This window comes from Eumetopias jubatus, unplaced genomic scaffold (genome assembly GCF_037043125.1).
Source record: "Eumetopias jubatus isolate StellerSeaLion01/CBP00866 unplaced genomic scaffold, mEumJub1_p1.0 scaffold_12, whole genome shotgun sequence".
NCBI classification, from domain to species: Eukaryota; Metazoa; Chordata; class Mammalia; order Carnivora; family Otariidae; genus Eumetopias; species Eumetopias jubatus.
This window is the reverse complement of record NW_028274818.1, coordinates 50184563-50209736: the sequence shown is the minus strand read 5'-3', so window position 1 is coordinate 50209736 and position 25174 is coordinate 50184563. Positions and strand designations below refer to the sequence as shown.

The 25174-nt window shown below is 45.0% G+C and overlaps 1 protein-coding gene across 2 annotated transcripts in view; it reads right to left on the bottom strand.

Moving 5' to 3' along the window:
• ASTN1 (astrotactin 1) overlaps nucleotides 1–25174 on the bottom strand; it is a 305327-nt gene that overhangs the window by 120159 nt on the left and 159994 nt on the right. For both annotated transcript variants that reach the window (XM_028092079.1, XM_028092081.1), the window contains exon 8: nucleotides 17386–17470. In XM_028092079.1, coding sequence (XP_027947880.1) covers nucleotides 17386–17470 — 85 coding nt within the window. The remainder of the gene's footprint in view (nucleotides 1–17385; nucleotides 17471–25174) is intronic.

Genomic DNA, 25174 nt, shown 5'->3' with positions numbered 1-25174 from the left:
TGCCGCTCCCAGCCCAGAAAGCAGCGCACGCACAGCAGGGGGAGGGAGGAGAGGCTGAATTTTTTTTTTTCCTTTTAAAATTAAAACCCCCTAAAAAGAGAAAATGCTGTCCTTGTAACTTGGGCAGGGACTTGTAGCTTTTGTTCTCTTTGTCAGAGTGGCAAATTTCATCTTCTGTTTTGGAAGAAGAGAGGAAGAGCAATGGCCTGGAAACCTGGAATAAGCCAGGTACCTGAGAAAGATGAGCAGGGAGATGGGACGGCAAGAATAACCAGAGAGGAAAAAGGGCAAATCAAAAGTGACTGTGAGGATGAGGGGGACGGAAAGCAGTGAGAGGGGAGAAAGGGGGAAAAATGGGAAGAGGTGCCTGGAATGGATATAAATGAACAGGAAGGGAAAACAGAGAAAGGGCAAAGAACACCGTGGAAGACAAATGAAGAGCTATGGTTATTAAAGAACCATGAAAATTCCGAACAGAGGGGCGCCTGGGTGGCTCAGTCATTAAGCGTCTGCCTTCAGATCGGGTTGTGATCCCAGGGTCCTGGGATCCAGCCCCGCACTGGGCTCCCTGCTCAGCAGGAAGCCTGCTTCTCCCTCTCCCACTCCCCCTGCTTGTGTTCCCTCTCTCACTGTCTCTCTCTCTCTCTGTCAAATAAATAAATAAAATCTTTAAAAAAAAAAAGAAAGAAAGAAAGAAAAAGAAAATTCCGAACAGAGAAAACTATCTAGGTAATCCCCAGGGAGTCAGTGTCACCAGGTATTTCCAGAGTGCCCATCCAATCCAACTTTACCTAGATCACGCAACGCAGAGCCCCCCACTGGCCCTCCCCACAGCCGCCAATAAATAAATATCAACATCACATTTTCAGCCTAAATTCTTTGTCCTTCTTATGGCATTTCCTAGTTATATCCCCTAAATAACTTCCCTGCCCTTTTCTCTGACATTTATACCGCTTAGATATTAACAGATGACGCCACATCCCATTTGCGTTTGCTTTATCCAAATTACACATTGCATGATTGTTCTTTTCATCTCTCCCTGTAAACTAAACCCTTCACCACCATAATTAGTGGTGGCACTCTTCCCCAAAGCACCTCACTTCTCTGTGCTTCAGGTAATAAAGAGCCTTCATCATTTCAATCACGAGCATTGGTGAGCAACATTGTGGCTGCCCAAGGCTGGGAAGGGAAGAGAGAGAAGTGGAGAGTGGAGTGGAGAGGAAATAATGTAGAACTAAGTCAGAGTCAGGAGACCAGATCCCTAGGCTAACTCCTACTACCAAGCAGTGGTGTGGCTTGAGCAGGTTGTAAGTTGGGCTGAATTACTACCAAAGCCCATATTAACTCGGTCAGTCTAAGGCCTGGTCTTCATTAATTCTGCAGTAGAATGCTGCTGTGGAGGCATGGGGACTTCGGCATCTGACCACCATGGGTTCAAATCTTGACTCTACCAATTACAAGCCATTCGACCCTGTCGTGATTTACTTGACTCCTCTGATCCTTAGTATCCTCAGAGATGAACTTGAGAAAACAATGCCCCTAACTGGAGACACTGTATGAAGCCCAAATTTGCTGGGCTCCTCATACCCAAAGTGACATAATAATTTTCACAGCTCCACCAGGTCCAAAGAAATACCTACTAGTTTCATTTATGGAGTGGTTAGGTCCAAAAAACTTAAGTATTATTATTGCTTACATCCTAACAATTCAGTGGTCATTTGAAAAAAATAATACCCCTATGTTGAAAGTAGAAAGTAGGGGATCTGACAGGTATTTCTGTTTCCTCTGACAATTTAAACTATCTCACGGAATCCCTGGAAGATTGCTGTGATGCCCCACATCCCCCCCCCCCGCCGTGTGTCACTGGGAACCAATAAAGGAAAGGGTACGTGAGCTCCTTGGCAAGCGGAGAGAAATGACGGCTCTTTCTTGTAACCAGTCAGACCAGACCACTCCCCCCAGCATTTAACCTGGACCTAAGGGAGCCAACTGAACTAGATCCCAAGCAGATTCATTTGCTTCTCCAGATTATTAAATACAGGCTTGGGGGAGCTGAACGGTAACCAGAGAAGTGACCTCCTGGGTTGAACCCTGTCTTTAGGAAAAATGCATGCCTTGAACACTGAACGAGAGTCACAAATACAAGCTTAGAGAATGAGAATTCTGCATCCAAATTCATTAAAGGACACTTGGCTGGGCCCCTGTGGCTCCTGCCAAGAAAAGGCAGGCTAGATGAGGGTCAGAAAGGATCCTTCTCAACGGTCTAGAATGAAATAGCAAAAGAAACCTTTGTCTCCCTTCCTGTCTTTCCAATAAGATTTAGGATCTCTTTTAAGATGATCTTTGTTGCAATCTCTATCATCCTGTATTATTTGGTGGCAGGTACAGGGAAAGAGAGAGACTAAGAAGAACAAGAAAAAATTGTTACTTTTCCTTCCTGAAAAATGACCAGGGTGGAACCTTCAACCAGCTTGCATTATTTGTTCATTAATTCAGTCATTGAGTTGATGTTTATTGAACACCTACTGTATGACCGAGAGATCTAGGCATCGCAAACACAAAAAGATAAAAAAAGAGCCAATAAAAGGAACAGTGTGTGTCCTCAAGGAGTTTCCTGCCGCCGCTGTCCAGTTCAGGGGGGGAAACAGACAAGAATGACAGCACAGCACCAAACTGAGCTCTCATTTGCTTGCCTTTGGGCAGGTGCTAGGGAACCCCAGGGAAGAGTCTTCTAAATCCGCTGCAGCAGAAACTAGGAGCAGAGCAAAAGCAAGAATGTTCTGGGATGGGTTTTTGGAGCAGTTGTTAGAGGTAAATAGGAGCAGGGTATTTATCCTTGAATGCTACCCACCCCCGTGGCCAAAAGAACCTAGGAGCTCTCCCAGAAACACGTTCCTTCCAGAAAATCACCTGCTTTAAAGTCTGGCTGCATCCATGTCACGAGTACACACTGGATGGCCTAACCTCAGTCAGCTTGTCATCCGGCTGTGGTGATTTGCATTATGGTTATGAGTGGAGCCACTTCAGGACCACTCTGTTCTCAGTCTTTGGTATGCTGCCTTCTCATTCTTCGATTCATCTCAACTTGCTCATCATTCATTCATTCAATAGACTGTATTTACAGTCAGCCCCCAACTTTCCTATATGTGACTCTCTCATATCCTGCCCTTCCTGCACTTTGTACTTCAATTTATGCCAAGGGTGAATTTTCATAATTTTGAGGGAGATTTCGCACTTCCTCCCTCAAGGTTGAGCCCCATCAGAGCCTCATCTGGGTGGTAACATGTGTGTGGTGGCGGTGGGGGGGGGAGGTCAGGGGAGGTTTGCTGAGAAGGAAGTGAAGAACACGGACTCCATTCACTCTAACGTTGTGGATGTTCACAGTAGTTAGCACTCCCCGTGAGAACCAGGAGCCTTGGAAGAATCAGCAGGTCCATTCCTCTCCCCTCCTGCCTACCCTCCACCTTCATGGACTGTTCTGAGGTACAAATTTCCACAAGGCCTATCTAGACTACATCCTGTGTGTACAAAAACTGTCTTCTTGTAAAGTTGTGGCCAGATTACCAATGTGGTACCTATCACAGCTTTTCCTCTTTCCTGTCTCCATGATCTCTCCCCACCTCACTCTGCTCCGCTGGGATTGATCTCTCCTATAAAGCCTTAATATTGAAGCTGTGTTTCTAGAGTACTCAGGCTGGGACAGGCTATGTTTTTCAATGTCTTCAACTGTAAAATGAGGGTAGACAGTAATAGTATCTCCTTCATAAAGTTGGTGTGAAGATTAAATGAGGAGATGTTAAGTGCTTTGAACAGCGCCTAGCACATAATAAACCTGACATGACTGATAGCTATTATTATCCATCTTCTTTTTTTTTCAGGCACCTAACACAATCTCTGAGACATGGAAGGTCATCAATAAATGTTTTTCAAATGAATGACTCGTGAATGTACACTGCTTTAGTGGCACTTGAAAGACAAATGACTTAACTCAGAAAAGAACACCATGCCAAATATTAAATATAAATAAGCTGTTTTCTCTTTTGTGGGTAAAGAGACTTAAGTACCAAGAAATGTGCAAAGAAATTCATGCAGAGGTTTACACAGGACATACATGGATAACCTCACAGGTAACTATTCACTTATTCATTCAACAAACATGTATTTGGTGCTGAATCTGAATGTGACAGGAAATGCCATAGGGTTACAATGATGAATAAGACATGCGCCTGAACTTGAGGAACTTGCAAGCTGGAAGAGCAGGGGCCAAAACAGATTAGTGAACAGATGATTAGAATGATCAGATCATTATTTTATGGTGTGAAAGCAACGGCAGAGATATGTACGGGGAAGACACAGGGTCACAGAAGAAGGCCCCTTTGTAAAAGCTAGGTAGCACCAGTTAGATATCTCAGGGGGGCTATCTGGATGCAGACCTAAACACTAAGTAGGAAACAGTCAAAAAAGTTTGGGAGTGGGCTAGGGAAGAGAGTAGGAAAAGCCACTCCAGGCCCAGCAACCCCACAGGCAAATGCCCAGACACGTGGTAAGCACAGTGCACAGATAGGCTGGACAACAGATTCAATGTCATTGGAACCTAACAATCCAGGCAGAGAGAGACTGGGGTGATAGGACTGATGGGGTTGGCAGGAACCAGGTCAAAAAGAGCTTGCAAGCCACCCTAGGAAGCCCCAGATTTATGCTGTAAGGGCCACAGGTTTCACTGGTGAGTTTTGGGGCAGGGTACAAAATAGCTCCTCTGCGTAGCCACTGTCTCCCTTCCCAACTTCCATCCCACAGTGCCTTAGATTACCAACTGGAACCTTAAACATGTCCTACATTCTGTATCACCAGCCCTAGCAAGTTTAATTGCTAAATTGGTTGAAACTGAAAGAATGGGGAAAGGTTTTGCGATAGCATCACCAGCCTTCTCCCTGGGCTTCAGTTCAAAGGAATCACGGTTCAGGGCCAGAGGAGAGAGGAGCAGACTTAATGCACTTGTAGGTTCTGCTCTCTCCCTCTGCAGTCCTCTGGTGCACAAGGGCACAGCAGGAGTTGCTGGGAAACAGAGTCTTTGATGATGTGTTCTCCCTGCTGTGAAGACTAATGACTTCAAAGAGGGCATCCCGCCACGCTAAGGGCTTGCGTGGAAAATCTGACTGCAGTGTAATTAGGAAGAGGCTTGAGCCTAGGCTTCTATGTCCAACAGCACCCTCCTCTGCCCGCTAGAAAACACAATTTGGGGAAGGGAGAGACAAAGATTTTGAAGAGCAGGGTGTGTCTTCAGAATGACTGCTTTGATGCTGATAAAAAGGGGGGAAAAAAGTTCAAATCAAACCAAACCAACCAACCAAACAACAAACAAACAAACAAAAAAACCAGCCTGGGCAGGAACTGCTGGTCAGTGGTCAAAATGGAGAGATTTTAAATAATGGAAGCAAAACCTCCCTCCTGAAAACCAGCCTCCTGGCAGGTATCATGGTGCCTGATGCTGATTCCCATGCATTAGATAATCTCGCTTTCTAGGATTCTCATTTACCTCTCAGCACCTTACAAGGTAGGTACTATTATTATCATCCCCATTTCACAGGAGGGGAAGTTACATCACAGACAGCTTATGTAATTTGCCCAACGGAAAGGGGTTGGGACTCAGGGGTTCTGTTGTACAGTCCTAACCAATATGTTCTATGGACTCAGTTCTTCACCTGTTTAAGCTCCTAATGGACTGGACCTCCTAGGACTGTTGTGAAGATTGAAGAGGGTGTTTGGCAGAGAGGAAGTCTTCAATGGAAGTGATGTGCTGTGAGTGGTCTCGGGACCTTCCCCCCCTTCCTGCCTCCAATATAAGTATCTCCCCTGTGAGCCCATTTCTCGTAATGCTTGAAATTTCACTGGTAGCTCTTCCATTTTTATTGAGCACCTGCCATATGCAAGAAAGTGTGTACTTGAGAATGAGACTCAAAATTTTGCCCTGGCTCCAAAGGTCTTAGGGTCTACAAGGGGTCAAGACCAATCTAGGGCTAGAAAGAACAAGGCACAATGTGGCAACTGACACAAGGTGTGAGGCAGCCCAAAGGAGGAAGAGATGGCTTCCAATTGGGGAACTAGGGAAGACTTTATGGAGGACCAGGAATTGGGGTAGGGCCTTGGAGAACAGATAGAATTAACTGGGGTGGGGGGGAGTAATGGAGGGAGTAACTGGAGAGGAAGATGTGTCCGGAGTAGAAGTGGGGAGGGTGTCGAGTAAAAAGTAAGGATGGTCAGGCCATACTTGTCCTTACCCATCACACTGACAGCTTGGACACAGGGTCAGACTGCTGGGGTCATTCCGTCTCCCGCCATTCATTCCTACCATGTGCTCTTAAGCACGTTATTGGACCCTTTGTGCCATGGTTTCCTCATCTGCATGATGTGAGGAAGGAATGATCTGAACACTCACAGAGCATTTACAAATAATGCCTTCACATAGAAAGCACTCAGTGAATGGGGCTCACTCGCTGGGGCTCGATCCCAGGACTCTGGGATCATGATCTGAGCTGAAGGCAGGTGTGCAGCTACCGAGATGCCCCACGGTAGGTTATTCTAAACCCAACTTGCCAAGCTGATATTAAGATCACATCATTTGGTGGCAGTTCAAAAGAACATACATGAGGCCATGTCCAATGCAAAACTCAATGCCATCACTTATTGAGAGCTTATATATTTTATTTAACATTATTGAGTACAACATATTTTATTTATGTCTTCCCCATAAACCTTATAACAACTCTATGAAGTGGATACTATTATTCTTATTTTTACTGATGAAGTTGAGGCTCAAAAAAGTTATGAAGTCAACCCAAAATAGTGCTTTTAAATAGAAGAAATGAGATTTGAGCCCAAAACTCAGTCCAACAATATGCTCTTCCCACTGTGCTCTGCTGCCCCCTCTACAGATAAAAATGTGAGCAGGTGAACATTAATCCTCTTGGAAGCGAGGGATCCACAGCCTCCCAGCTTGGATGAAATGGTTTAACCAAGGCTATTAAGTGAAGTCCAGTTAACGATACCCAAGCTTATCCCTGGAAAGAAAAGCCTCTGCGCATATTCAGACGACCTTTATCCTAGGCCAAATAGCTTGGGGAAGATGGATAGCCCCATCCCTCAAACATGAAGACGCCACTCCTGACCTATTGGGTAAATGTTCTGAAATCTTTGCTGACTACAAGGACCTGACTAGGTGTTTTATTCTCCCATGATTGTGCTGGTAGATGAGTAAAGGCAATCCATGCGTTGGGTACATGGTGTAGGTTGTGCGATACCCCCTGCTACAGTAATGGGCCATCTTGACTTAAACACATGGCTGTGGTTCCACACTGGCCACAGCAAAGAGCTAGTCAGTAGCAGATGCCTGCCCCTGAGAGACAGTTACCAGCCAGGGGCCCCTAAGATGTGTCTGAGTGCTTTTTTCCAACCTGGATTGGCATTTACTGTGTTTAAGTCCCCAGCGAGGCCCTAGTGGCTTGTGGCTTTCCCTAGGACTCTACATCATTCTGAAAGAGATGCTTAACTACAGACTACATACTTGTCATTGTTTTAATCCAGGCATCAACTCATGGATCCCCTGCCCCCAGAGTCTCGAGGCTGAACTGCGGCTTCTCTCTAGCTTCCATTTCATTTAGAGACTCTCTAGCCCTTGAGGGATTGGACACAAGAAAGTTCTCTTCAGGGACCCCAAGAGTCTCTTTTCTTGCCTCTGAGACTCTCAATATTGCTGCAATATTCAAGAGATTCACCTGTAAAATGGGGCCATTAATAGTTTCTACTTTGCAGCACTGAAATGAGAATTACATGTGTTGGTGCGTAAAAAATACTGAGGAGAGTGGCTGGTGCATCACAAGGGCTATGTAAGTGTCAGTTATTACTATTACTAATATTAATATCAGTACTATTACTACAGCACTTGAAGGGCACAGTGTGGGGTGTGCTATAATACCAGGCCTGCAAAGTACTATGGCTCACCACACTGATGTTAATTCTACTCCAGGTAGGCTTTCAGTGTAGACTGTGCTCCCATTTTTGACCATCCCACAACGGTGAGTACTCACTCTATTTAAAGTCACCCTCTCCTGTAGTTATAAACAAGGGAGTCCCTGCTGTACGCCATGGGATCCTCCACCTCCAGGGCTAATTAGGCTAGTGGGGCACTCGGGCTCTGAGCAGCTGTCCAAGGTCCTGCACAACTGAACTCTGGGACCCTCCTATATCCAAGGGTCTTAGATCCAAAGGACAACCTTGGCTCGAATGGGCTGTATCTCCTCAAGGAAACGATGCTACTCTTGGTGTGGGAAAGTTAATAAGCTTGGTGGAAAGGAGACTATACGGAGGTAAAAGACTATCCCAATTGTTAAGCTACATCATGGTTTAATAAATGCCTCAATGTTGGCATCAGACAACAAGAACAAGTTCTGTTCAGGGCTCTGTGACTCTGGTCACCATACAACTAAGCCTCAAATAACAATAGGCACCGTTCTCATTATACATACATATGTATATGTATATGTATATGTATATGTATATGTATATGTATATGTATATGTGTGTGTGTGTGTGTATAAAACAGAGCAAGAGCTATAACACTATGATGTGATTTTTGTTAAAAAAGGATTACACTTAAACAAACAAAACAAAAGGTCAAAATGAGTTCCCTCTAGGGAATCGTACTTCAGATGGCTTGGATTTTCTTCTTTTTACTGCCAGTGTGTGTGCTTGTGTGTGTCCTTTCCCTAGATTTTCTGTGAGTGTGTGTGCTTGTGTGTGTCCTTTCCCTAGATTTTCTACCAATTATATGCATTCTTTCTATTAAAAGGAAAAAAATAAAGTAAAAAACAAATGTGTAGTGACAAAATGTTTGCTCTCCAATTTCCGAAATTACATGAACTTAAAATTTCAAAAAGATAATTACAGCATGAATGTTTGACCAAGAATCCAAAATATTTAATCTAGGAAGGATACACCTTAAGGTTATTTTTACTAAAATTGTTTTCACAGAAATCATAGGTAGAATAAACACTACTAACTACTCACCTCTTAACCAGTTCGTAGGATTTTTATCAAGATTAGTGGTAGTAAAAAAAAAAGACTGAGTCCAGCATTACATATTTAATAAATGACAGCTATTAATCAGCATTATATGAGGGACTGCTCAAAGTCTTCAGTGACATTGAAGTTGTACAGAATTAAACACTGTGCTGAATGTGAGGGTCACTGCTTGAGGTTCATCCAGCCCTTTGCTACCCAGACTTACAGAGACGTTTTATTAGAGTTTGACCTGAATGCTAGACCCTGAGCCACTTTCTTCTTTCCCCCCAAATCAGGTTAAAATTGAGACATTAAGAATAACTTGCCATGGCAAAAGTTTTGAGAAAAAGAATGTACTGCAGAGATATGTTTAAAGCTTCCTTCGTTTTTGCCTCCAAATTTTGTGATTATAAAAGTAATACATGCTTACTGTTACATTATGAAAGAGAACAAAAATATATAAAATTGAGGGGAGCAGGGGGGAAGCAAAATTTTTGATGCATAGCAAAAGAAATTGGGAGGAAATGTGCCAAAATGGTAATGGTAGTTTTCTCTGAGCATGGGATAATGAGTGGATTTTTTTTCTATTTATTTTAAAGAAAAGAAAAAAAAAGATAAATAGCCAAGATCTCCAAAGCCAGGGAAAATGACGGTACTCTCAAACCTAGTATTCTTAGACCAAAACCCAAGGAAGCTGAAGGTCCAGCGAGCATTCCTAGTGGAAAATATCCATGCATTCAGTAGAATATATAAATTCAGGACACTATCTGGAAAGCATGGGCAAGACATAAAACATTCATTTCTATAAAATTGAAACAATTTATCTTCCATTCTTGAGCAGATGGGAGGGTAAATTGAGGTTGATTTTTTTTTTTCACCCTGGTGGTCATGTTGGAGGAAATATGAGTGTTCCCGCCTCCGGCACTGTTTAAAATAAGTCTCTTGGTGCCGTGACTGGACTAGTCAGAGAGAACACTGTGGTAGCTTCACCCTCCTCCAGGGGTAGGCAGTACAGTAGGGGGACTGCAGAGGCTTGTCACTTGGGGAAGGTGGGATGAGGAGGCCCCTCAGTCCCGGGGAGGCGGGGGAGGATGCAGAGAAGCAGGTGGGGACCACAGAACATCCACCTCTCATCTACAGCTGGTAACTGACTTTCAGACTGTTACATGCTCTTCACATTGCACTCTCTTTGAATTTACCTGACTGAATTAGCTCCAATACCCACCTGTCACTGTTAAGCTTGGCTACCAGCTCTGTGACATTAAGCAAGTTTCTTCACCTCTCTGGCCCCCAATTTCCCAATCAAAAAAAAAAATGCAAGGATCCTTTAGGATGCACTCAGCCACAGTCTACAAACCCGTTCTTATTTTCATTGCAGGGGATGGTGCAGTGGTAAGAAGGTGCCCTCCCGAGGGGTCTAGAGACCTCACATCCAAATCAGGAAGGGTTCTTAAGTCTGGCTATGCTTTAGAATCATTTGGGGGAGCCTATTGTAGGTACAGATTCTGGACCCTCTCCCAGGCCTATGCAATTAAAATTTCCGGAGGTAGAAATCAGAAATCCATATTTTAAATAAGCTCCCCAGATGATTCTTTAGTATCTGCTCCATGCACAGGCATCAGGGAATCCATTACTAATGGCATATTTTGCTCTTATATCATCTTGAGTAACCAAGAAGGTTACAGTTGCCTCTAAGAGGGGAGCAAAGGGCACCACCTAAAACGACCAGAGTCAGGGTCAGCACAGCTCATTAAGTGCTTCCGTGCAAATCAGAAGAAGGTGCCCATCTGGACAAACACAGCCTTTGTCTCAGCGTTTGCTTGCCTTGGCGAGCACAGGCTAGGTTTCAGCCCTCAGTTGCTCTCCTAGCCAGATGTCTATCTGTAACGTACAAGGTCCCTCACTGCACTCAGCTGACTGACCACACACCTTTTGTGAAAATGGGTCACGTCAACATGTTTTCACTTGAGAAAATCCCTGAGGACGAGATGCAGTTTCCCAAGCCAAGTGGGGGACCTGATCCCATTACGCCTGTCTGAGAGGTCCTGGTGGGTGGGGCTCCATGCTCAACCCCTCGGTTCCTGCCTGCTTGTTCGGGGAGGGGTCAGTTCTCTTTCCACAGGACAATATTTCAGCTGCAATCAGGTTACAGCGGGGCTTCTAACGAGAGAGGGAACTAGGAACTTTAGGCTTAATTCTAAGAGCTAAGATGAAGATCTGTCTGACATTGAAATGGGTGGGACAAAGGACAGCCACGTTGCTATCGACTCCTGGGGGAAGAGGAGGAAATGGAAGCAAAGAAACAAGGAGAGGAGAAAAGAAGAATGAGAAATAACGGGCCAAATAAACACACTGGAAACCCTTGTCAGGAATACATGAGTAAGTTAGGAGTAATTAGAAAGAGCGACATACGCACACACAGAAACAGAGAAAAGGAGAACAAAAAGAGAGCTAATGGGAAGATAATCCCATTTGTGCATGGCAATGACAGGCGCGGGCACAGACCATGCCGACAGGGCTGGAGGGCAGGAGGGAGGGCACCCAGAGATAAAAAGAGCAGGGCCAGGCTGGCCTGCAAATCTTGTCTGAGGGGCTGGGGTAAGGTGACTGGGGCATCGGTGACACAGAAATCAGTGACAAGTGGGTGGGAAAATAAAAGCCAGACAATGAGCTAGAAATGGACAGAGAGAAGTCGCAAAATGTCATATGTCACCCAGGACTGTCTGACTCCAGCTGAGTCACTTCTAAAGAGACTTTGGGCAGGTCAAAGAAGGCCAAACACTGCCCAAGACCCGGACTTGGGATCCGAGATACACCCCAGCATTGCAATCACTGCCTTCCAGTGCCTGGATATTTGCCCTGTGATTGTCGGAGAGCTGAAAAGAGGGCTTTGCTCAGATGTAGGTGGCCAGGAAGTGAGGACGGGTTTGGGATTCATTTTGAGTTGGTGGGGGGGGTCTGGTCTCTGCTCAATACCCAGAACCCAGAGGCAGACGCATCTTCTCCACCGGGCTCTGGTCATTGCAATGAGAGTTGTCTCCAGGGAAATGTTACGAATGGCATCATTCAGGCAGGCCCAAATAAAATTACTGGCCATCAAGGACGTATTTTGAGCACAACAGAGGGGCTGAGGCCAAGCATGACAGACACCGTCCTCATGCTTGGCTTGAAAAGGAAACCGGATTCTTTGGGGTGGGACACTTGCTCCTTACATGGATCTAGAATCCCCAAGCAGTCACTCTTGGAAGCGGGCAGCAAGGAGAAGTGGTAGAAATACACGAAAAGAACAGGAAGCACCTGGCACAATGGAAGGGACAGATTAAGGCGGCGTGGGCTGTGTGAGAGCGAAAGAGCGCAAATGCGCATGCCCGCGCATGCGCACATGTGTTCTTATCTGGGGCTACCATGGTAAACGTGTTGTTTCCTGAGTAGGCAGTGAAAGAAGGTTCTGATTCCTGACAACAGCTTCTTAAAGCCGTAAAGAAACACCTGTTCATTTCCCACAGCCAACTCTTCCCGTCTCATGAATTATCACTTGATCACCACTCTTCACCGAAACCTAGTGATAGGTGAGAGTCCTTCAGTGGGAAATCTCCTTGGTGTTGCCCTCTGTACCTGAGATGCCGGAATAAGAAATCAGACTACTATTTAGAGGGAATCTTCAAATGCATGAATTTTATGTAATGTGGTGCTCTGAATAATGTAGCTAGAAGCCCTTGGGGCACACTTTTAATTTAACAACAAAAAACTTCTGATAGCCTTTCTTAATAATCTCCAAAGTAGTTAAATAAATTTGTTTTTTTCTCCTCTAATATGTACATGTAAATCAATCTCTCTTGCTTCCTCCACCCTCATTTACTGGTTTCATTTCTTGTTAGAATTTTCTTTTTTTTTTTCTTGTTAGAATTTTCAATTTGTACTTGTTGTCGAACAAATACTAGGTATATACTCTAATAGTCCCTGTCTGTGTAAAGCCACAGGATAGGAGGCTGCGAGTTTCTAGTGAATTCACGGCAGATTAGACAGAAGACCTGGTAAAGCCCTATGCTGGGGTAGGGCTCTTTTATATCCTAGGTCCTCTGTGGGACAACTGTGTCACCAGGGATGCTGTGGCAGGAAATGATTGATTTTGTTGCCAACCTCGAAGACCAAAAATATAATCTCAAACATTCCATGCTCTTTTAATAACTCATTAGAAATCTGTCGTCCATGACTTTGTTTAAATCTTTTTGAAGCTATTTTTTACTTAGTGGATAGGAGCTTTTTGAGTAATAAGTTCAATAATTTTACAACTGGTGACCTGCTCCTGTCACCTGGGTGCACTACACTGACTGGCTTCACCTCCCAGATCCACTTACACTTTTCTCAACATGGGCATTTTTGGCAGAACCAGAGTCACCAAAAAAATGGTTGCAACCCCCTTAACTCACATGCCTTACACATATGGTCCCCTATTCTGTCATTCTTTGCTGTTTGGTCTAGAAAACTTTCATCTACAGAATAATTTTTAGGACTATGTTTTACTTACAGAATCCAGATAAATACAAATCTAGAGGTTTTCAGTGGGTTTGTTTTGTTTTTTGCTTTCTTTTTAGGGTTATTTTATTTAATTTTTTAAAAAGATTTTATTTATTTGAGAGAGAGTGAGAGAGAGAAAGATCACAAGCAGGGGGTGGGGCAGAGGGAGAAGCAGACTCCCCACCAAGCAGGGAGCCCGATGCGGGACTCCATCCCAGGACCCTGGGATCATGACCTGAACTGAAGACAGACATTTAACCGACTGAGCCACCCAGACGCCCTATTTTATTTTGAAGGACCCAGAATGATAATGTATAGAGGGACTATCCCACCAAATATACAGACACCTTGGGACTTCTCCCTCCTGCTAACCATTTTAGGGGCACCTACATGGAAGTTTAGTGTCCAAAGCCTTAGAAAGCAAGAACTCCTCAAAAGCTAGTCTTTACCCACTTTATCAGCCTCTTCTCCTGTCTCTATAAACCGCACTCTTAAGCTACACTGGGCTACTTATTTGCTAGTCCCGGAGAACTCATGCTTCTTATGTCTCCAGGCCTTGGCATATGCTGTTCCCTTTGCTTAGAATTACCTTTGTCAGCCATTAAATAGAACAGTTCAAAATCTAACTTCACCACAACGTCCCATTCTAGGTTCTTAGACATCACCTAAGTCACCCCTTAAACTGTAATCACATAGACCTTTGCTCGCACCTTTCTTTTAATAGGTTTTAGAATTCATTGTCATTTTTTTGTTATGTGCCCATTATCTATCTAGACTATTAGTTCTTCCAGAGCAGAGACCACATCTTCTTATAATTAGCAATCTAGCTTATCCTGGTACAATAGGTAATCGAGTTGAGTATTGAAAACATGAATGAGTGAGAGCACAAATGATGGTGTGCAGGGCTGAGAGGATTCGTACGAATAAACCAGCTCACTCACACACATATGCACACACCACGCATGCGTACACCATGTATGCATAAGCAGCACGCACACGTGCACAAAGTGCATGCGCGCGCACATGGGTCTCGGTAAACTGGAGCACCAGGCAGAGGCTGGGTAAAGTTGCAGGTGTAATTTTTTGTATTAATGTCCTTAATCAATTTTCTTCCTTGTCTGAAAGTCATGAATGCTTATTGCTACTTTTCTCCTCATACATTAACCTAGATTTTTCACAAGGGAATTCATTTTAAATATCACTGGCCTGGGATTTGCTTGTTCTACTTCAAAAGAACATTCAGCTATTTTTATGTATGCAATACAAGGATATTAGATGAAAAATATAAATACCCACACATGCTGCTTACCTTCACCTTCTGGAACATTAAATATTCAGGAAAATCAGGCCCGCCATCGATTTTTCCATAATACCCCAATCCGTATCATTAGTTGGCAATCTGTCAGGCCGGTTTCAACTCAAGTGACAGACTTCAAGTTCAAATCAATTTCGATTAATTTTGTAAGAATCATTTAGAGAAACGTGGCATCAGACCCCTGATTTAAATCAAGATGTATGGCATCCTCCACTTTTCATTTATCTTGTCATTTTATGAGGAAAATGCCATCTTTTGTCTGGCATTTTTTAATATACATATAAACCCATGCTGCTTATCACTCCTGGTTCCATTATCCCCAAGATAGTCACTTTTTTTTCCCTCCTAACAGTTGCTCCATTATTTTATTAGTGTCCAAAACGAGACCTCGCAGACAGTGATGATCAGAGAATAATGGAAATTAGAGATGGAAATGACAGATTAGGTCTCCTTGTCTGTTTCCTGGGGCTAATGTTCCTGTCAGTCTGCAACTCGGTGCTTTAGCCTGTCTTATTTTAAATGACACCAACGTGGGGCCCCCACCAAGTCCCTGGAGGCTCCTGTCTACATCCCTAAGACTGCCTCTACAACGCAGCCAGAGGGGATGACGAACCCTTGTGTAATTACCAAGTGAAGCCAGGCCGTCCTCGCATGATCTGTCTGCAAGGCGAGGGATGTGGAGGCTTGAGCGATTAGCCACCAAATCCAATCACTGCAGAGGGCCAGCCTGGATCATTCAGGGCAAAAAGCGAAATGATATTTTGTCGTTTTCTTCAGGAGCAAGTTTGCAGGCTAAGAGATAGAGAGCTGGTTATCCATCACCCTTTACAACATTTTACTCAGTAAGAATCATAGCCAACTGAGATGCTTGGCCATCACGTAGGCTAAAATCCTGGCTCCCCATCCGTAATGCAAACGTTTCAGGGGTCAGAGAGTGAAGGGACTAAGGTGACTCTAAACAGTGAATGGCCCTCTGTATTCATACCCCACCTGACATCTATTAGCTAAGTCCTCGGCCCTCCCCACTCATCTTTCAACAACACACAACCTCATGTGTATTTATACCCTCTACAAACACCTTCCTCCAACTCCAGGGGACAGCCTCTCTGATAACGATCTCAAGTTCAACAGAAACAGACCAATCCTTCACTTTCACCAACAGAAGAATTCCATGGCATTTTGACTTCCTCAGGTTTTCTGACCTGTGACTCAGATTTCCTTCCCCTAACTTCATTCTCTCTTGTCCTAATACCTCAACCTCAACCAGTTCCAGAACATTTGCCCTCTTCTAACGTCGATGGGAATCTATCATGCCTTGACTTAGTCATCAGCTGGCCAGTTCTCCGAGTTGAGTCCTTCTATCCTTCATCATAAATCACTCCCTTGGGCTCTTCGATCATTTTTATTGCTCTTCTCCAAACTCTCACCCATTTGTCTCCATATTTATTGCTTTGAGAGTCCAGAACTACACTCCTTATTCTAGGCTCAGTCTCATCAGGATCCTACAGAGGGGGCTGATCATCGACCTCGGGGATAGGAGTCCTCCATGGCAATGTATGAAATGATGGTGGTGCCTTTTTTCCACCTTGTCAGGCTGCAAACACACTTCCAACGTGCACATAAGCAATCACTCTCAGATGGCTTGTGCCTTGATTTCTTTCTAGTGTTCCCTGTTCCACTGACTGCTATTATTAGTTAGTGTTTATTGATCCCTTTCTCTTCCCACCCTGCTCCACGAGTGAGTCAATGCAGAAAGCAGGCTCTCAGCACCCAAAACGGAGTAGAAAGTTGCCTCTAAAAAGCGAAGGAAGACACTCAGTGCTGATGGCGGTGCAGCAATGTGAAGGATCTTCATGCCACTGAATCGTACACTTCAAAATGATTAAAATGGTCAATTTTATGGGATGTAGATTTTATCAATTTTTTAATGTAAAAAAAAAAAGAAAAAAACAAGACAAGGGAACTCTTCTCCCAGTCATGTGTGCTTGGGGGAAAGCAAAGGTCTCAGAAAGAAAGGGTGACTGGGGATCTGGCAGAAGTACCCTTACGTCACCCGCACGTCATCCTGGCTGACAGTGATGGGGAAAACACGTTTCTCCTCATGTCCATCTCTCAAAGCTCCTCGAGCTCTGGGAGAGCCACACCGGAGTCTGTGTGGCTATGTGCATCTCCAACAAAATCATCAGCTAAGTTCTGCCTGTGGAATCCTGGTGGCTGGCGGTGGAATGAAAAAGAAGACAGGGACAGCTTGATTTTCAGATCCCAGCTGGAGGCTGTGGGGCTGCGAGTCAGAGGCATCATCTCTGAACTCGTAAATGGAGAAAAAGATGACACGGACGTCACTGGAATGGTATAAATATGGAAATGCATGGTGACATTTTTACCCATTCGCGATTCAGAATATAACTACCCTTTAGCTCCCTTCCCCTGCACACTATGGCTCCAAAGAAGGGTGACATCAGGGAACTGGCTCACTTGCCATCCCCTGCACTTACCCCTGGTTTGTGCCCCATTCATTCCGAATGCAAAGGTGCTTGTGTACTGGATCCTTCATGTAACCTTCGTAGCAGAGGCATTCCCCTTAGAAGCAGCGTAGGAAGAAGAAACATGAAGCAATTGATTAACATGTCTGTTTGAGAAAATGAATATGAAATGATCAGATTAAACTCCGACTCTAATAGTGGTGTGGATGAAAAAATAAATCCCATGTCACACATCCCCGTCTCTACCACCCACGTGAATGAACACACCCTCAATCTCTCCATTTTCTACTACGTGCTGATTTTCACTAGTGGAGGAACCCAACATTTACAAAGAACCTACTATATGTGCTCTGTAAAAACAAAGACCAAGAACTCTTTGAGCAAAAGGACTTTTTCATCCTGATTTGCTCAGTGCCTAGTCTCCTGCCAGGCACATGTTAGGTGATCAATGAGTGTTTAAAGAGCACCTAAGTGACTTAGTTCATCACATATTTCTAAGAAACTTGAAAAGTAGGTGTTATTAGCTGTGCTATGCCGATAGGGGAAACTGAGGCTCAGAAAAATGAAGGGATCTGGAGACAGCTTAAGGACAGTCAACATTTGAATCTGTGATTCTCTGGCTCTGGACCTTTATTCCCACCATGCTGTGCTGTTAGCCCATGGAACAACTCCATGGTTAGAGGAGGCCACTTATACCTGTTACGGTCTGGGTTTTTGTTTTCAAATGAAAATGGCTAATGATTTTGGAGCTGTTAAACAGAAGAACCATCCACAATTTTCTATTTGTTTTGGATATTACTATGCTTCATTACCACTAGTTACTCCATTAATATACCAAGGGGTTCACAACCCCTCTGGAATTGTATGCAAAACAGTGTATGTGTGTATGTGCATCTTCCCATGGCAGGGTTCCATAACATTATTCTGATTTACGACCAAACTCGAGACCCCCAAAGATGAAGAATCATTGCCTGACTTAGCACTGATCTTGAAAAAAATTGCTCCTGTTCCCTTATATTAATAATTCGTTACATAATGTTATGTATCCCTAAACTGCTGAGACCAGTCCCACTTCAGCACGAGTGTTAACTCTTTCACTGGCTGGTTAATTCGTAGGTGGTAAAAGAACAGGGTGTGACTTCCTATAATTGGTAAGTAACAAAAGTGGCTTACCCTAAGGAGACAAGGGGCATACAGTTTCTTCATCCTTCTAGCAAAAGACACTTAAAAAAGGATACACATAGAATAATAGCTTTGAGTGCTATTTTCTCTTTTCAAAGACAAAAACCAATAAAAATGAAGCAAAGGGGCCCCACAGGTATGAGGGAAGGGGTTGGGTAGGTTCTAAAGCAATGAGTTTTTTGTTAAGATCTAAGCTTAACCATTCCTTTCAAGATGGACTTGTAAGCTACTCCCCATCAGGGCCCCACTACCAGATAATGCTCATTTTCTTCCCCCCACACCTGCTTAGCTCCAGGTGCTGAGGAGTTAAGTGAAAATTAGCAACTTCTTAGTTTGTGGGGGCTCTACTCAGACTATGAGGTCAGTACTCTCTTTCCTGTATGGAACAGTCAGGCTTCACATGAGTTAGATTCACAATAGGATCAAATTCACGGGCTTCAGGGGTGCTGAGCTGTATCTAGGAATGGTCAGGGAGGTAGGGGTGGAACATAGGAAAACAAAGCTTGAAATTAGGAAGATGATAATAAAGCTTTCAGATGAAGAGTGTTTCTCTGGGAAAAGGAAAGATAAGAAGGCAAGTACCAGAGGGTCATAAAAGAAGAAAATCACCAAGGAGCCACGCCCCCTATCTTACCAATCTCAAGGAAAGCAGGGGTTCAAGACTATAAGCTACACAAGGGCAGGAACAAAGTTTGTTTTTCTGCATGAGTAGTGATTTTGTACATAGTGTATAATGGAAAATTAATTAATTAACTTAAAAATTTTACCCTACATTTATAGATAACACCACTACCACCATTCTCAAGATAGCAAGATCAAAGGCAATTAATGGGTCTAGGGCACAGACATGCTTCTCCCTTCAGAAGATCATCTCCTGACTGTCCTTGTGTGACATTAAAAACCACCTAGTAACCTCAAGAGGTTGTCGGACCCATCACTCCGAGTCTCAGAGGGGTCTTGACTCGAGGCCTTGCCCTAGAAATAAGGACTGACAAAAAAGGGAGTCCTTCCACGTTTGATATCTAGTTACCACAAAACATGTAAAAATAAATGCACCAACAACTCAGAGTTCAAGCAGAGCCCAATTTTCCTAATGATGGCAATATGTACCACTTGTAGAGCGCATTTACCTTTCTCAAATTGCCTTCAAAGTCATTATCTCCTTATGATGTTTCATCACTCATGACTATGTGGGGACACCGCCGATAAGAGAGAAAGCTTTCCTCCGTATAATGTCATGTGCAGCCCAAAGTCAGAGCAACAGAGACATTTTCAAACATATCAGGCTCGAGTTTGAGGAGATCCAAAATCTGCCTCTCAAATGATCCTCATTTCCGGAACCCACCAAACGTCCCCCTTCTGCCTTCCTCCTCAAAACCAGTTTGGCCATCTACACCGAAAGGAGTTCAGACTTGATGAGGAAAGTTGCTATGGCAACCAAATGCTAAATCTTGACTTTAAGAGGGGTTTCGTGCAAGCACGAGCTCCGACTGTTAGCTGTGAATTTTAAAGACCCCACAAGGGTGTTGGATGCCCTCCTAAGCTAGAAGTGTTACAGTCTCTGCATCTGCTGTGACAGATGGCGGGGAACACATGACGTGCCGACTCGGCGGCGGTGTTCGCAGGAATCCAATGGAGAGACGTGTCACGGCCACGGAGAAGTGCCCGGCTGGGAGGGAGTGTGCCCTGCAGGAAGCATGCACGGGTGACCGCACTACAGGGAGGGCCAGGAAATGGCAACCCTGGATTTGTGCTTGGTACGCTGAGGTTGGATGCCGTGAAGTGTGGCATGGTGGCATTTGTATGGTGCCTGTGCCTTCCCTCATTTCCAATTCTACAGGTCAAGGACTGAGGGGCAAAGCTCATCAAAGGATTGACGCAAGACCTTGGAGCTAGGGCTCCTCAGACACGACTGGGCTGGACTTGACCACGCCAAAAGCCCCGAGTCACCTATCCTTCAGGTCTCCGTTGGCTTTTATTAAATGGAACTGGGTGATGTACTCCCTCTGAAAAGGGAAATCTCTGGAAGACATCTGGACTTGGGTAATGTCTAACTGCCTGGCCTCCCCCGCTGTGGAGACATCAGGCAAGAGGCAGGCCCAGAGTCAAATAGCCCCGCATGACTCTGGGTGGGCAGACAGAGGGGAATATGCCAAAGTATGTCTTGAAGGAAAGTGCTTTCATGGAGCCACAAAAGGGAGTCTGGAAAGAGTGGGCAATCCACGTGGCAGGAACAAAATGGGAGCTCTGCTACCCTGCCAAATTGGGTTCGAGAGAGAGAGAGAGAAAAAGAGAGAGGCAGTGGTTCAGACCAAGGGAAGGAGAGGAGGACTAGATTGAGTGTGGAAAACTGTCCAACGCCCCTCGCCAAATTTTACATATTTCTCTGTGGTTAGAACTGGCTTCTAGAGAGATCTGGGGTAGAAGGAATGCCTGTGGATGGCAATCTTGGATGGCAATTAAAATTTGATTTAGCTTGGGAGCCTGTGCTCCTTGCAGACCCATAAAAGCTACATATCTTGAAAAGGGGAGTGAGGGTCTGTGGCCAGGGCTGGTGGGGGCTATGAAATCAAGTAGGTGTGTGAAGTCTCCTCAGTTGCCCAACAGGCAGAACAAAGCTGGGGAATGGAAGGGTAAGAAATGCCGCTGAAACCAGTTAGTCTGTGTTTCCATCAAAAGCCAAGCAAGCGAGCAAACAGACAACCGTAAGAAAAACCTTGGAAGGCATAGGAAAAGTCAACCTCTGGCTGGCTCCAGCTAGGGCAGTAAGCCATTCAACCTCAGCGGTTGGCTGTTAGCCTGCCTGGGCCGGAGACACACCTAGGGCCACAAACCTGGGAGGATCTGGGGAAGAATGTCAGTGTGCAGTTGGCCAAGAGCTTTCAGGCACTGGGCTCACAGTTCTAGGTACCTTACATCCCTCCCAAACAGTGTGTTGCTAGAATGTAGAAGGGAGGCTGTAAGGGAAAACAGATCAGCAAGCTTCCTCCAGCTTCAGTTCTTCTGTAGACTCCTGACACATTTTTGGAAGGTGTATGTGGCCTCTATCAATGGGGCTGGGGAGCTACAAAGAGGAGCATAACGACGCTTGTCCTTTCTCTGCCCTTTTCCTCCTCCTGTTTCTACAGGTGCCATGACAATGATCACAAAGTTAGTGGTTGAAACAGCACTAATTTATTATCTTACAGTTCTGTAGGTCAGAAGACTGACATAAGTCTCACGGGACTAAACACAAAGGGGTCCAGAGGGCTATGTTCCTTTTCGGAGCCTCAAGAGGAGGATCTGTTTCCTTGCCTTTTCCAGCTTCTGGAGGCTGCCCCCATTTCCTTAGGTCGTGGCCCCTTCCTCCAGTTTCAAAGCTGGCAGTGGCTGGTGGGGTCCTTCTCGTATCTGGTGTGGTAGGGTCTGGCCTCCTCTTCTGCCTCCCTCTTCCACTTTTAAGTACCCTTGTGATTGCACTGGGCCTACCTAGTTGATCCAAGATACTCTCCTCGTTTTATTTATTTTTTTTAAAGATTTATTTATTTGAGAGAGAGCGAGAGAGCTAGAGTGAGCGGGGAAGGGGGGCAAAGGGAGAGAATCTCAAGGGTGGACTCTCCACTGAGCAGGGAGCCCAACTCAGGGCTCGATCTCACAACCCTGAGATCATGACCTGAGCCGAAACCAAGAATCGGACGCTTCACCGACTGAGCCACCCAGGCGCCCCTACTCTCCTCATTTTAAAGCCAGTTGTTTGGCAACCTTAATTCATCTTTGCCATTTAACATAACTCATTCACAGGTTCTGGGGATGAGGAGGAGTCCATCTTCGGGGTCCCAATATTCTGCCTACCACAGCTGCTATTCGGGACCACTGTGCAGGTGATGAGTAAACACGTGCTTAACTCTGGAACCCTCTGGAAGGTTGCCTGAGGAGAGCTCCAGGCCCCAGAGGATGCTCTTTTGCAGTGACTGAGCGTGTGTGTTTGTGTGTTTGTGCAGCGCGTGTGTGAAGAAGTACACACGTGCACTTGCACAGTCCCACATCTCCATATGGGCAGACCCCTCAGCATGGCTGGGAAAGCACATGTCCCAACACTATGACATTTCCAAGTGAGTTAGCTGGAGGGTTGCAAAAATAACGTCGGCTTGACTTGCAGCCAATTCCCACACTCAGCTCTTTGGAGAAGGGCTCTAGGATGGAGTGTGGGAGGCGATAAAGTTTCTTACTGATGAGCGTGTGGGTTGACCACATCATCCCACGTGCGGGAAGAAGCAGGGCGGGAAGGGGGACGGCTTCCTTTTCCAACATTAATGAAAATAAAAGTCTCCGCAGCAGCATTTCTCAGCTGCGCCCCCCAAAATGAAGATGTTGCACCTTAGTTCTCTGGTGTGGGATCTGGGTTCCTCTCTGCAGTCTCCCTCCTGGCCTTCCAGTTGGATATTCATTAATTGTCACAGATACTGGGAAACCACTAGCAGAGGAGGGCTTCCCACAGTCATTTTCAGCAAGGATTAGAACTGAGATGTCTGGGAAGACTGAAGAAGCAGATGATGGGAACTTCACTGTGGACAAGGAGTTGCCCCAGCTCCTGGCTCGGGAAGTATGCTCAGTAGTGATGGCTGCTTACATAGTCTTCCACGACAAATATGTTGGATCTGACATGTCTAGGGAAATCAAGCAGCCCTTGGAAATCCCACCTCTGCTCTGACTTCATGATGGATGGAACACGGACTATGTCTTAGGAAGCCGTGGGGCTTTGGGTGAGTTATGTATATTCTTGGGGGAATTCACACAGTGATCTCAAGCAGCTCATTTCTCTCTAAGACCCCTCCATGCTCAAAACACCAATCCCTTCCCCCCACACACATGTAATTACAAGCGCTTCCTGTTCTTTAAAACCTTAGGAGAACCTTCCAAGGCCCTCTGGAGATGAGGCTTGTCTCAGAAGTGAGTTGAAGCCCTGAGCTTGTCCCAGGATCTCCCACTCCAACTCAGCCGGGGGGGGACCAGAGACCAGCTCTGCTGAACAGAAAGGCCCTGCCTTGGAGACGAGCCTTTTTCCCTTTCTCCCGAGCGCACTGGCTTTTGGGCCTGGTGCACAGCCCATCTGTTTGATTTGGTGTTTGCCTGACAGCGTGGGAAGAGCAGTAAGTAAGCACAGTCTTAGACATCAGATGTTTAAAATTCTATACTTTCTCTTCCATATGGGGGCCTGGAATCTCTACGATGGGCCCAGGTGAAAACAACTCTTAGAACAACACCTAAGAAGGTGAACATTGGATGTTGCTGCCGGCTGTTACCCTCCCAAAGACATACAGCAATGCATTGTAACAGAAGCAGGGCTCTAATCTCTTGAACTCAATCTCTACTAACAGCCCTCCACCCCACCACCTGAAAGAAATGCATCTGTAGGGGTGTGTGTGTGCATGTGTGTGCATGTGCATGCATATGTATGTATGGGTATATGGGTATGTTTGTGCATGTACATGTATATAAGTGTGTGTGTGTGTGTGTGTGTGTGTGTGTGTGTGTGTGTGGTGGAGAAAAAGGGGCTGTACATGAGGTACAGAGAGTTGGAGGAATTGGTCCCCAACTCCCAACATTTCCCTTGGGGGTCTTAGCTATCATTACATAGCTTCCTTTGTTCTAGGGCATCACACTTCTCTGGGAAGGATCTATTTGTGGTACTGAATCTACTGGAACCAGGTCTTTATGAAGACTGTTGTAGATGAACACCTTCTACAAGGAAAGTGCACAGCCACTTGGAAGGAGGGGCCCACACTCCTCAGGATCGCGGAGCTCATGAAGCTCTGGGTGTGTCCTCATGCGTGCCGTGTCCGCATGTGGACCCTCTCAGGGAAGCCCCAGCCCCATCCGATAACATGACAGCCTCAGAGATGTCTCTCCCCTTGGCCCCAGTCTTCTCTCTCCTAGGATTTTTCTGAAGAAAATAACTTCAGATGTGCCCTGCATTTATGTGGAAAGATATTCATTTTGGTAGTATTTGTAAAAATTAAAAATTTAAAGCATCTGAAATGTCAAATAATAGGGAACTATTTAAATGAGCTATGATATGGACATACAATGGAATGCCAAATAGCCATTAAAATTATGTTATTAAGAATTATTTAATGGTTCTGGAAAAACTTCATGATAGAATGTGAAGTGAAAAAATCAAGAAAACACTAGTGGACTTAGTGTGCTTGTAAGTCTCTAAAACTCAAACACAGATAAAAGATCGGAAGGGAGGATGTTACAATTTTAAAATGATTTCTTCAGGAGATAGAATTATAGATGATTATCATTTTTGTCTATAAGCTTTTCTAAATTTTCAAATTTTCTACAATACACATGCATAAAAATTCGAGCCCCAGCAGCTGACATCCGCTGACGGGATGGTAAATGGATGGTGCAGGTCATCTTAAACTGGCCTGTCTGGGGTACAGAGTAGGAGCTACAGATAGGATATTTCCAAGGCTTCTGCCAGAAGACAACACATTTTAAGCCAACATGCTCAGGGTCCCAACCACACACTGGCAGCGTGCACAGCCTAGGCCCCCGAAGGAAATGGAAACATCGGGAGACTACGTCTGGATTTCCAGGGGGGTGATTGCAAGAAGCATGAACTCTGACAGTT